Genomic DNA, 10,490 nt, shown 5'->3' on the forward strand with positions numbered 1-10,490 from the left:
GCGGAACAGTCCGGGAAGGAGGGGCGTGGCACTCTGGTTGAGGGGGCGCTCTGCGGAGGTGACTGGGGGCCTTGCAGCAGCAGAAGGGGCGCACCAGGAGTCGAGCTCCAGGCCTGGAACCACGCGTGGGAAGGAGAGCATAGGGTCGAAGGCCAGGGCGCGCTCCCGGGCCGGAGGGGGCGCGCCAGGGAGGCGGCTCCATCCGCCCGGACCCCGCCCCAGGCGGCAGCGTGCGGCTCGCTGGAGGGCGCGCCGGGCTGGGGGCGTGGCCGCGGCGCCCCGAGGGGGCGTCCTCCGGGCGGGGCGGGACGTGGCCGCCCCCGCGGGCTCCGGTGCGTCAGGGCGCGTCAGGCGGGGCGGGGCGGGTTGAGCGCGGGCGGCGGCGGCGGCGGCGCGCACCGGCCTCCTCCTCCTCCTCCCGCACTCGAGCAGCCGCCGCCGGCCGGACGGGCACCGCTCCCGCCACCTCTGCTCGGTCCGCGCCGCGCGCCCTTTTCCGGCATGTCGGCGGCGGTAGCTTGCGTAGATTACTTCGCAGCCGACGTGCTCATGGCCATCTCCTCGGGCGCCGTGGTGCACCGCGGGCGGCCGGGCCCCGAGGGCGCGGGCCCCGCCGCCGGCCTGGATGTGCGCGCGCCGCGCCGCGAGGCCGCCCCGCCCGGGCCCCCGGGGCCGCCAACGCCGCCCTCCCGGGCTGCCCCCGGCTCGGGCCCTGGAGCTGCCGCCGCGCCCCACCTGCTGGCTGCCAGTATCCTGGCCGACCTGCGAGGCGGGTCCACGGCGGCCCCGGGGGGCGCCTCGCCCGCCTCCTCCTCCTCGGCCGCTTCGTCCCCGTCCTCCGGCCGCGCCCCCGGCGCCGCGCCCGCCGCCGCCAAGAGCCACCGCTGTCCCTTCCCGGGCTGCGCCAAAGCGTACTACAAGTCCTCGCACCTCAAATCGCACCTGCGAACGCACACAGGTGAGTCCGGCCCGCCAGGGCAGCCTCTCGGGCCCCCTCCCCCGCCGGGACCCCGAAACTGCGTGGCGCGTCGGGGGCGGGGTGGGGGGCGCGCCCGGGTTGCCGCCGCGCCTGCCGGGAGGGCGGGGCCTCGGTGGGTGGGGCGCGCGCAGGGGGCGTGGCGGCCACGCGGTCGGGTGGCGCGCGGATGGCGGGCGCGGCGGCAGCGGCAGGGGCTCTCTGGGAGCGCGGCGCCGCGCAGTCGTGGAGTGGGATCGGGGCTCCCAGGCAGCCCCCTCTTCCAGGGGCTGCTTTCTTTTTATTTTCTGTGGCGTTTGGGTCTGGGTGGTGTGCACTGTGGCTGGAGCACCCAGCTCTGAGTTCTCGTTCTTCCCCTTCCCCTGCCTCAGTTTCCTTAAATGTAGAGAGGGAGGAGGAGTCGCGTCGCGGTCTGCGCGGTAGCGTTGTGGATTCTCCTCCGAGGAAGGCGCCGCTCCTGGCACGGGGCCAGGATGGGGGGGGGGCGGCGGCGGTGTTTTAATTAGGCGGAGAGAGGGGTTGAGAGTGAGGGTTGGGACCTTAGTCTGGGGAGGAGAGAGATAGGAGAGGAGGACTCCCTGGAGGAATCAGGTCCTCATCGTGTTTCTAGCGTGTTGTTGCCCCCACTTGCTGCAGAACCCGGAAGGTGCACAGGGTTGTGCAGTAGGTTCCTGGGACACTATCACACCTCTCAGCCCATGGGTGGTGGGGCAACTAGGGGAGCCTGGAGGCCAGGGGCGCTGGCCACCCTTTTATTTTGTCACCCTCTCCCCTTATCCTGCCGTGGTCCCCTCTCCTCCCCATAGATTTCCACCCTCCACCATGAGAATGCCCACCAAGCTGTGAGTTTGGGCTGGGGATCAGGGGTGGCGGGCCTTGGCTCAGTGGACAGGTTCCCATTGTTGCAACACGTGGACAGGGTGCAGGAAAGCAGGTTCGCAGTCGTGTGGCAGACACGCACAGCAGGCAGCCCCAGGCCAGTGGCCAGCTCTCAAATGCCACATGCGTGCTGGCAGCCCCCCTCCCCATTCCCCACTCTTCCCACCGCTCCTTCAGGTCCTGTCCCTTGTTCTCAGGGGATGGAGGCTCTGCCCACCTGTGAGCACAGCCAGGACAGGACTTGGGTGGGGTCTACATTCTCTTAAAAGGAGCGACCATCTTTCTCTGTGTAGTCGCTGGATATTATTTGCTTTTAAAGACAGTGGTATCCTCATGTTTGTGGGAGGGGCATTTAGGGGGTCTGTGAAGATGGGGAAGTGCCTCTCTGGGCAGTGGGTTGGTACCTAAGAGTTCAGTGGCTCAACAGCGTGCGGTGGGGGCGGGAGATGTGACAGAGGGGACAGAGGGACCCCATCTCTCACTTATCACTGTGCCCTTCCACCTGTCCCACCTCTGGCCTGAGGTATTTGTTCTCTGAGAACCTTTTGGGGACCCCCAGTGCCCTGACGTGGTTTGATTTTGCCCCCTGGATTCTGTCAGACTTTCCGGATGGAGGGAAGCGGGTGGCTGGGCTCCCAAGGGACACTCCTCCAGGGTGTCTCTGGACCCTTTAGAGCTTCTGTAGGTCCCCAGGCAATGGTGACCACCTCCCTGAGTCCAGGGGGGAGGAGGGACTCCTTGCTGGGGCCAGTACTTCAGTATTGCCATCCTTGTTTTTAATGAGAAACTGAGGCCAAAGAGGCTGAGTTGGGGTGTTGCAAGGGTGAGTGCAGGTGGTGGGGAGGACAGAGTGCCCTCCGTGCTGGGTCCTGCGCCCTGTGGGAGCTGTGGTTCTGGATGCCCTGTCTTGAAGCTGTATTTATAACAGCAGTGCAAGGACCTAGTGGGGCGCAGCTCCTGGACCCGTTTGGCAGGTACCCCTTGGTTCCATTTCGCAAGGATTTTGGGCACTCGTGTGCTTAATGATTGCACGTTCAGTGTCTCCTTGACTCCGAGGACCACCAAGCCCTGCTGGAGTCTGTGTGAAGGCCTTTTGGTTTTTCTGGCCCCCAGTGGCCCGGGCAGCTGTTAAGCCTGCTTGGGGGGTGGGGAATCCATGCTCATCCTGGGTGTCCCGAGGCTAGGAACAGGGAATAATTAGAGCTAGCTGTCTGCTGGGCCCTCCCAAGGGCCCTGGGGAGAGAGTCCTGCCCCTGCCCAGCTAGCTAGACTGAGGTCTGTTCTCTCTGTAAAGGCAATGCCAATCCTGATCTAGCCTTACAGTACAGATGAGCAGACGGGCACTGGGGTGAGTGTGGTGCCCCCATCATCCCTGTTTCATTTGGTGCATGGGGGCGGTGAAGAGGCCAGGAGGGGCGCTGGGATCTTTTCACAGGGCTACCCAACTGCACAGGGAGCGGAGAGGGCTGTCCTGTGGTCCCCTGTGCCCTGCCTGCAGCCCCTGGCCCAGCACAGAGCTCGTCTGCGTGGGGCGGGCAAGGACTTTGGAAGCTGCGGGAAATGTTGACTGCGGTTGCTGTGGATACAAGAGTGAGAGCAGGGAGATGGGGCGGGGGCGGGAGGAGAGGCTGGCTGTCTATGCTCTCCCAGCCTCCCTCATCTCCGAGGGCTCCCCTGCCTGCGCCCCCAGTGCCCAGCAGGCAGGCAGCCATGTGTGCCTCGAGGGGGCTTAGTTCATCTGAGCCTCCACCCGCCGGTGCCAGGAGCTCTCCCCAGTTATGACAGTCGTAGATGTTCCCAGACATTGCCCCGTGTCCCATGGGGGTGGGGGGGCGGTTCAGACCCCCTTGCTTGACTCTAAAACCCTGTCTACCTTAGTCTGAGAAATGGTAGCTGAGCACCTACTCTGAGCAAGGTTCTGGGGAGCGCAGTCCTGTCCCCAGGGACCTGGAACCGTGGGGGTTGATGGAGGAAAAGGCTTCCCTGGAAGAAGAGGCTTCTCGGTAGGAACCTGAAGCCCTGGGATCAGGTGGGGCAGGGAGGGGTGTGTCCCAGGAGAGGAGACAGCACCCGGATTGCAGGAGTGGGGGAAGGGGCACGCGGGAGTGGATTTTGAGGAGGTGGTGGTGTGAGGTATGGAGGGGGGAGAGCAGCCTAAGGGCTTCATTTAATCCGAAGGGCGGGGTGGGGGACAGCGGGGGCAGCTGGGCTTTGCAGAGGAAAATCCGTTTATGGAGAAGGGATTAGGGGTTGAGGAGCGGGGCCACTATATGGAGGTGGGGGGGGCTGATTTATGAATTGGGTAGGAGGGGGAAGCCTCAGGATGTGGGGGACAGGGGCTAGGGTGACACCCATTTTTCCGATCCAGCAGCCCAAAGCGGCGGGGTGGTGGTGATAATTATAGTTTACCGAAGAGGCCCCCAGGAGGAGAGGCAGATGGGGAAACTGAGGCCTGGAGGGGGTAGTAGCCATGCCCCCCAGGCAGAGCTGGAGCTCTCTTAAGGCCAGGCGGGGCTCAGGAGACTGGTGGCTTATCTGGGGTCAGGCAGGGGGACACTGCTGGGCCTGAGCAGGGCATGGTTGCCCAGGAGCTGCCCTCCCCGCCTAGTCCCCTTCTCCACTAGGCAGGGGTGCAGAGAGCAGCTAGCACTGGCTTCAGGTGCCTGTGCCCCAGCTGGGGGGTGGGGGAGGGCCCCCCAACATTGCAGGGGGTGATAACCACCCACCACCCAGGCTCCCTGATAAAGGTGGCCCAGATGGCCAGGCATTGGGCAAATGATATGGGAGTGAGGAGCTGGCCTCCCAGGAGGGAGGGGGGCTGGGTGGGTCGCCTCGCCCATTGATGCTTCCGGAACATCAGGTCTCTGACACACACACTGGGGGAGGGTGACTGTGGGAGCTGTGCCTCCGTACCTCCGGCACCAAGAGCCCCCCTTTATGCCAAAGGTGTCAGTCTGGTTAGGGAGCGAGCTGGGGCAGCCTGGGTCCTCCAGGAGGGAGGAGAGGGACAAGGGAGGGACTGCAAATGACCATTTTTATATTATTTTATTTGTATTTATTTATTTTTTTATGACCATCATTTTAAATAAGTGGGAGTAGTCATAGCTTCAAACTGGGGTGGTGGGTAAACGAGATGATGGGAAAACATGTTAGCTGGGGCCCAACTCGAGCCGGAAGTCTGAGCTTGAGTTTCTGGGTCTGTAGACTCTTTCCAGAGATGTATTGGGCATACCAGGATGGGGGTGGGGAGCAGTATCACACCCAGGAGATGCTGAGAACAAAGATTTAAAAGCCAGGAAAGGGGGCGGGGGTGGGGTGGGCTAGGGCACCTGCAGGGGAAGGAGAGAGCATTCTGAGGAGTGACTTGATCCTTCGTGTTGGTTCCTGGCTGTCCCTAGTTCACCGCGGCCCAGCCGGTCACAGGGTTAAGTCCACCATGGCCTTACCCACGGCATGGCATGCTCCCTAGCACCCGTCCAAGCCAGGGTGCCCGGGGCAGCCAGCTGGCCATATCTGGGGCCCTCACTGGCCCTGAGTCTCTAAATGTTCCCCCTTTCCCGGACTGTGAGAGGGTGGCAGGGCCTGGCATCTTTGCAGGCATTTGCCCAACATTGTGGGAGCGGGACCACGTGAGCAGCGAGGGCTGGGGCTGTGGATGTCCCCACGCCAGCTAGCTGTGTGCGGCAGCTGTGCTCTGAGCGGCTTCAGCTGCGTTCGACCTGCCCTGGCTGGCACTGTCGCCACCCCTGCAACCTGCTCTTTGAAGGTGGAACTGCTGGGCGGAGGGATGAAGGTGGGGACCAGCCCCAGTGCCCCAAATGGGGAAGTGAGCCTACTGCGGGCTACAAAAGCAACGGGATGACTCCTCCCTCTGCTCTCCCGCCTGTGTCCTGCAAGATGGCTACACGACTGCGTGTCCCTCAGAGGGGCATCCAGGTCTAGTCCACAGCCAGCAGCCCTACCCCTGTCCTGATTCCCCTTTCCCAGATCCATCCTCTGAGTGGTCGCCACCACTGCGGTGAGGTTGGGATCCTTTTCCAGACTCTCTTGAGCCCCCTGATTCTGTAGAGGACGTCCCTGCTGCGACTCCTCCCCCGGCTGCTGCTGGCCCTGCCTGTGGATTGTTTGGGGAGGCCTGGGGTGTGGAGGGGACAGCCCCAGGGATTTTCAGCTGCCTGCGGTCTTGGGGACAGTGCTCTCCCCTCAGCACCTCCCCGGGGAAGGTGGCACTAGTGCCCTTTCCCAGACACCTGGGCTCACATCCTCCTAGGGCAGTGATGGCGAACCTTTTGAGCTCGGCGTGGCAGCATTTTGAAAAACCCTAACTTAACTCTGGTGCCGTGTCACATATAGAAATTTTTTGATATTTGCAACCATAGTAAAACAAAGACTCATATTTTTGATATTTATTTTATATATTTAAATGCCATTTAACAAAGAAAAATCAACCCAAAAAATGAGTTTGCGTGTCACCTCTGACACGCGTGTCATAGGTTCGCCACCACTGTCCTAGGGGCTGCCCTCCTCTAGCTGTGAGCAAGACTGACAGGTGCCCCACAAGAAACCTCCTGGAGGGCCTGTTAGGCTTCTGACCCCCTCTTCTGTCATGCTGGGGGTGTCCATGTGTGGCCTGGAGGAAGGGATGGGGGAGGGAAGGCTTTAGTACAGCTCTTTCCTGGGCCAGGGTGATGGCTGAGTCCCTGTGGAGTCCACTGGTGTCCCCCACCACAGCCCTTTCCCCCAGGGCAGGCCTTGAAAGCTTCATGTCTCCAGCTCACCCTGAGAATGCCAGTCCTGCTCTCCCCAGGGTTGCAGGTCTGTCCTGTGGTCCCTCCTGCTGTCTCCTGCTCATCTCTGTCTGTATCCCTCACCATGGGGTCCTGCTTTGGGAGTCTTATCTGACCCCTGGCGAGGACCCTCTTCTGTCTGTCTCCCCCCCACCTGCCCTCCACTGGTGGACGTGTTCCCAGAAAAAGGGTCAGCCCTAGTCACCGAAGTGTTCCAGAGTAAGCCTTTTAGTGTGTAAGTCAGGAGGTAACACCCTGACCAGGCTGTGTCCCTACCCCCCCCCCCCCCATATCACATTCTATGTACACACGCCCACACACACTTCTGGGGATCAGGCGGAGCAATGCCCAGGGGCACCTCAGGGTCCCAGATGCCTGGCCCTTTGGCCTTGGGTATGGTGGAGGTCCAGGCTGGCCCTTGCCCTCCTCCCCCGCCTTCAGCTGTGGAGAAGTTGGCAGTTGAGACTTTGAGACTCTGGGGTGGGGTACAGCATGGTTGTGGGGCAGCAGAGACCCCAGACGGGGTTGGGGGGGTGGGGCTTGGGTGGGGGGTGGGCAGGATGGGCGAAGTCTGCTTGGGCAGTGGGTGTGGTCTTCAGAGGAAGTTGCAGGGTGAGGACCCGCCCATGCCCCTGCCACCCGCCCCTTCCTGGAGGCGCTGCCATGGGGCTGCCAGTGGGGCCGCTGTACCTGAAGATGCAGGGATGCAGGTGACCCGGGACGGCCCGTCACATGTCCGTCCACACATAGAGGGGCCACGAAGGCCAGCCAAGAGGTTGGGCACTAGAAACTGCCCAGATGATGTTACCCACTTTGCACCCTGGGTGGTCATTTCCAAAAGGAGGGAATTTAACTGTGGTCACTCACACCTTGAATCCCCTAGAGGAGGAGTGGAGAGGGGGAGTGTGAGGGTGGGGATGGGGAGACCAGTTTGCATGAAGAGAAGCCCCTCCAGAAACCCAGCATGCATCTGAGCCTGCGCTTGTGTGGCAAACACACAGAGACCCTCGCCCCACGGTGGTGCTGGTGGGGTGGTGCGGGAGGCCGGCAGAAGCCCGTCTCTGTAGGCTTTGCTTTTAACCGATGGAGCGTGCGCATAGCCCTGTAACGACTACAAGTTCCCGGGAAATCAAGGACGAGGATATTCGTTAGGGGTTTGTGAACTGAGGGGGGGTCATTTACACGGTTTAAATTCACACCCAGAATTCAGCCTCTAGAACTAGGGGGTGGGGAAGAGACAGATGACCGGGATGCTTTGGGAACTGATGGGACGTCCCCTCTCTTTGTCCCCCCAGCCTCAACCCACTGACAACTGTCTCTCTACCCTCTGCCTTCTCCACCCAGGTGAGCGCCCCTTTGCCTGCGACTGGCCGGGCTGTGACAAGAAGTTTGCGCGCTCCGACGAGCTGGCCCGCCACCACCGGACGCACACAGGGGAGAAGCGCTTCCCCTGCCCGCTCTGCTCCAAACGCTTCACCCGCAGCGACCACCTTACCAAGCACGCACGCCGCCACCCTGGCTTCCGCCCAGAACTGCTCCGACGCCCAGGCGCCCGCAGTACCTCACCCAGCGACTCCCTGCCCTGCAGCCTGGCTGGCAGCCCCGCACCCAGCCCAGCACCCAGCCCAGCCCCTGCCGGCCTGTAGGGCCCATCCAGCCCACCCGGATCTCACCCCACCCAGAGCACCAGCAACATGCCTGTTGTCCAGGCACCCTTCCAGCGTTCCCCTGAGGGCCCTGAGGCCTCTGATCCCCTCAAGAAAGCAAGGAGGGGGCCTGAGACTAGACTGGGCTCAGCTGGACCTTTTGGATATGCCCCCCCGTGGGTGGCTGGGGCCCGTGTTTGTAAATAGCCACGACCTATAATTCTTCCCATCTGCTAAACTGGGACCCCAGGTGGGTGGCTGGCAGGTGCTCCTCTCTCCCCTTTGCCACTTCCCTGCTTTGGGGCGGGGGATATGTGTGTGGAGGGGGTCAGGAAAGGTACCCCCTGCCCAGTGCTTGGAATCAGCCCCAGGCCCCTCTCTAGATTGGGAAGAAGTGAGCAAAGAGCCATAGAGGATCCAGGGGTGACCGAGGGCCCACCCGCCTGGGGCTCCTCACCCCGTGGAAAGCCATTGGAGATGTTCAGGGAAATGGGGTGCGGCCCAGCCGTCCCCCACTCGGGTATTCGATCTCAGGTGTTAACAGGTTCTGCCCCACTGCCCACGGGAGGCAGGTGGGCAGGGGGAGGGGGAGGGTAACCATAGGGTCCAGGTTTTGCTTCTGAGATGGGGGAGGGTGGGAGAGGAGCAGGGTTCTTCCAAAGAGCATTTGCCTCACTTTGGGGGGATGTGGATATGGGGATGGAGTGAGTGCTGGCTTATTTATTTTCTTGTCTCTGCTGGCTGGGGTGCTGCCTGCCCCCCTGGGTGGGTGTGGTGTGTTAGTGTAAGTGAGAAGCTGGTGCCGCAGCTACTCCCTGCTCCCAACGTTGGCCTTCCACAGCATCACGTGACAATCATTCCCTCCCTTTTAGGGACCAGACAGCCACTGGGCTAAATGCACCCCTCCCCACCCTGCAGGTGGAGGTGGGAGCCCTGGCTCCATCCTGCCCCTTGCTGCATGTCCCCCCGGGCTGCCAGGCCTGGACCAGTGGTTGAGTTGCCGCCCACAAGGATAGGAGGCAGGAGGACTGGCCCAGAACCCCCTGGGAAGAGCTGGGTTTGTGTGTGTGTGTTTGGACCGGGTAGAATATTTTTTCAGGCACCAATCTCTTTTTTGATCAGGGCCACTGTGGGTGGTCTATCGTCCTCAGGAGAAGGAGGTGAGGGGAGTGTCGTTGTGACCTAAACTTAGGGTGGAGAGGGGTGGATGCCATGTCCTCTGGCAGAGCCGGTGAGATTTCCTTTTGGACCAAGGGACTGAGGATCCAGCCCCCCTGCTCTGGCGTGGGAAGGGACCCAGGCTCCCTGCCCCCAGACCCTAAAAGGGCTTGTCTGCCCCCCCTCCCATCCCCCATTGGCTGCAGGAGGTTTGTGGCATCTGCATTTGTTCCAGAGCCTTCCTCGTGGCCCGACTGGGGGCTGGGGGGTTGGATGGCACTGTTGTGGACCTGGACCCTCAGCCTGGCAGGATCCAGGGCTGGGTGCCTCAGGTCCTGTTGGAGCTGGGCTGGGGAGGGTCTGCCTGCAGGTTCAGCCCAGGGGCAGATCCTTGCAGAGTTGGCCCATCTGCCCGCAGTCCTTCTCTCCCAGAGGGGAATGCCCTTGTCCTTGAGGGCAGAGGGGTGTGTGTCCCATTCACCTTTGTGTCTGTGTGGATGTCCCCTAGATGTCCCAGGCCTGGCCGTGCCTGTCCACAGTGGGCTTCGGGGCCCAGGAAGCTGAGAGCTCTCATGTCTGGCCCTGTTCAGGGGCCTGAAGAGACCCAGGCCCCCCTCCTCCAATGGGCCAGAGGTAGCTGTGGCCTTTCACGGGGGGATGGGGGGTAGGGGGTCGCATCCCTAGGGACTCGTGCTTTCTCTGGTGGCACCCCTCTCCCTTGCCCTGCCTGCCCTTATCCTTGTATTTAATTAAATAAGCCCTTTTTTAAACCCAGCTCAGAGCCAGTGTGGTTTTTCCCACTGCTGGTCCCCAGCAGGTGGGCTCTGCCCCACTCACCAATGTGGCCTCAAGGTCACCAACCTTTTGAGGAAACAAAGGGCTAGTGAATTCCGAGACTTAGTGGAGGGGTCTTGGCAAGTCCACAGTGGCTGGGACACAAAATAATACCCCGCAGCCTTAGACTCCCGGGAAGGGAGGAGGCTGCCCGCAGCAGGACATGCTTGCCGCCTAGTGTCACCCACGCCTCATGCAGCTGCCACCATC

General features: G+C 62.1%; 1 protein-coding gene across 1 annotated transcript; it reads left to right on the plus strand.

Moving 5' to 3' along the window:
- Positions 1-86: 86 nt before the first annotated feature.
- Positions 87-10,220, plus strand: KLF16 (KLF transcription factor 16). The gene is made up of 2 exons (XM_059697348.1): positions 87-958; positions 7,987-10,220. The coding sequence occupies exons 1-2, from the start codon at positions 502-504 to the stop codon at positions 8,286-8,288; spliced, it is 759 nt and encodes a 252-aa protein (XP_059553331.1). The 5' UTR covers positions 87-501; the 3' UTR covers positions 8,289-10,220.
- The last annotated feature ends 270 nt before the right edge of the window (positions 10,221-10,490 follow it).

Source organism: Myotis daubentonii, chromosome 5 (genome assembly GCF_963259705.1).
Source record: "Myotis daubentonii chromosome 5, mMyoDau2.1, whole genome shotgun sequence".
Taxonomy (NCBI): Eukaryota; Metazoa; Chordata; class Mammalia; order Chiroptera; family Vespertilionidae; genus Myotis; species Myotis daubentonii.

Excerpts from the sequence above, each read along its gene's own strand:
- KLF16 (XM_059697348.1), top strand. The coding sequence starts at position 502 with ATGTCGGCGGCGGTAGCTTGCGTAGATTACTTCGCAGCCGACGTGCTC. Across the intron at positions 959-7,986 it reads GCACCTGCGAACGCACACAG|GTGAGCGCCCCTTTGCCTGC; the intron begins GTGAGTCCGGCC and ends TTCTCCACCCAG.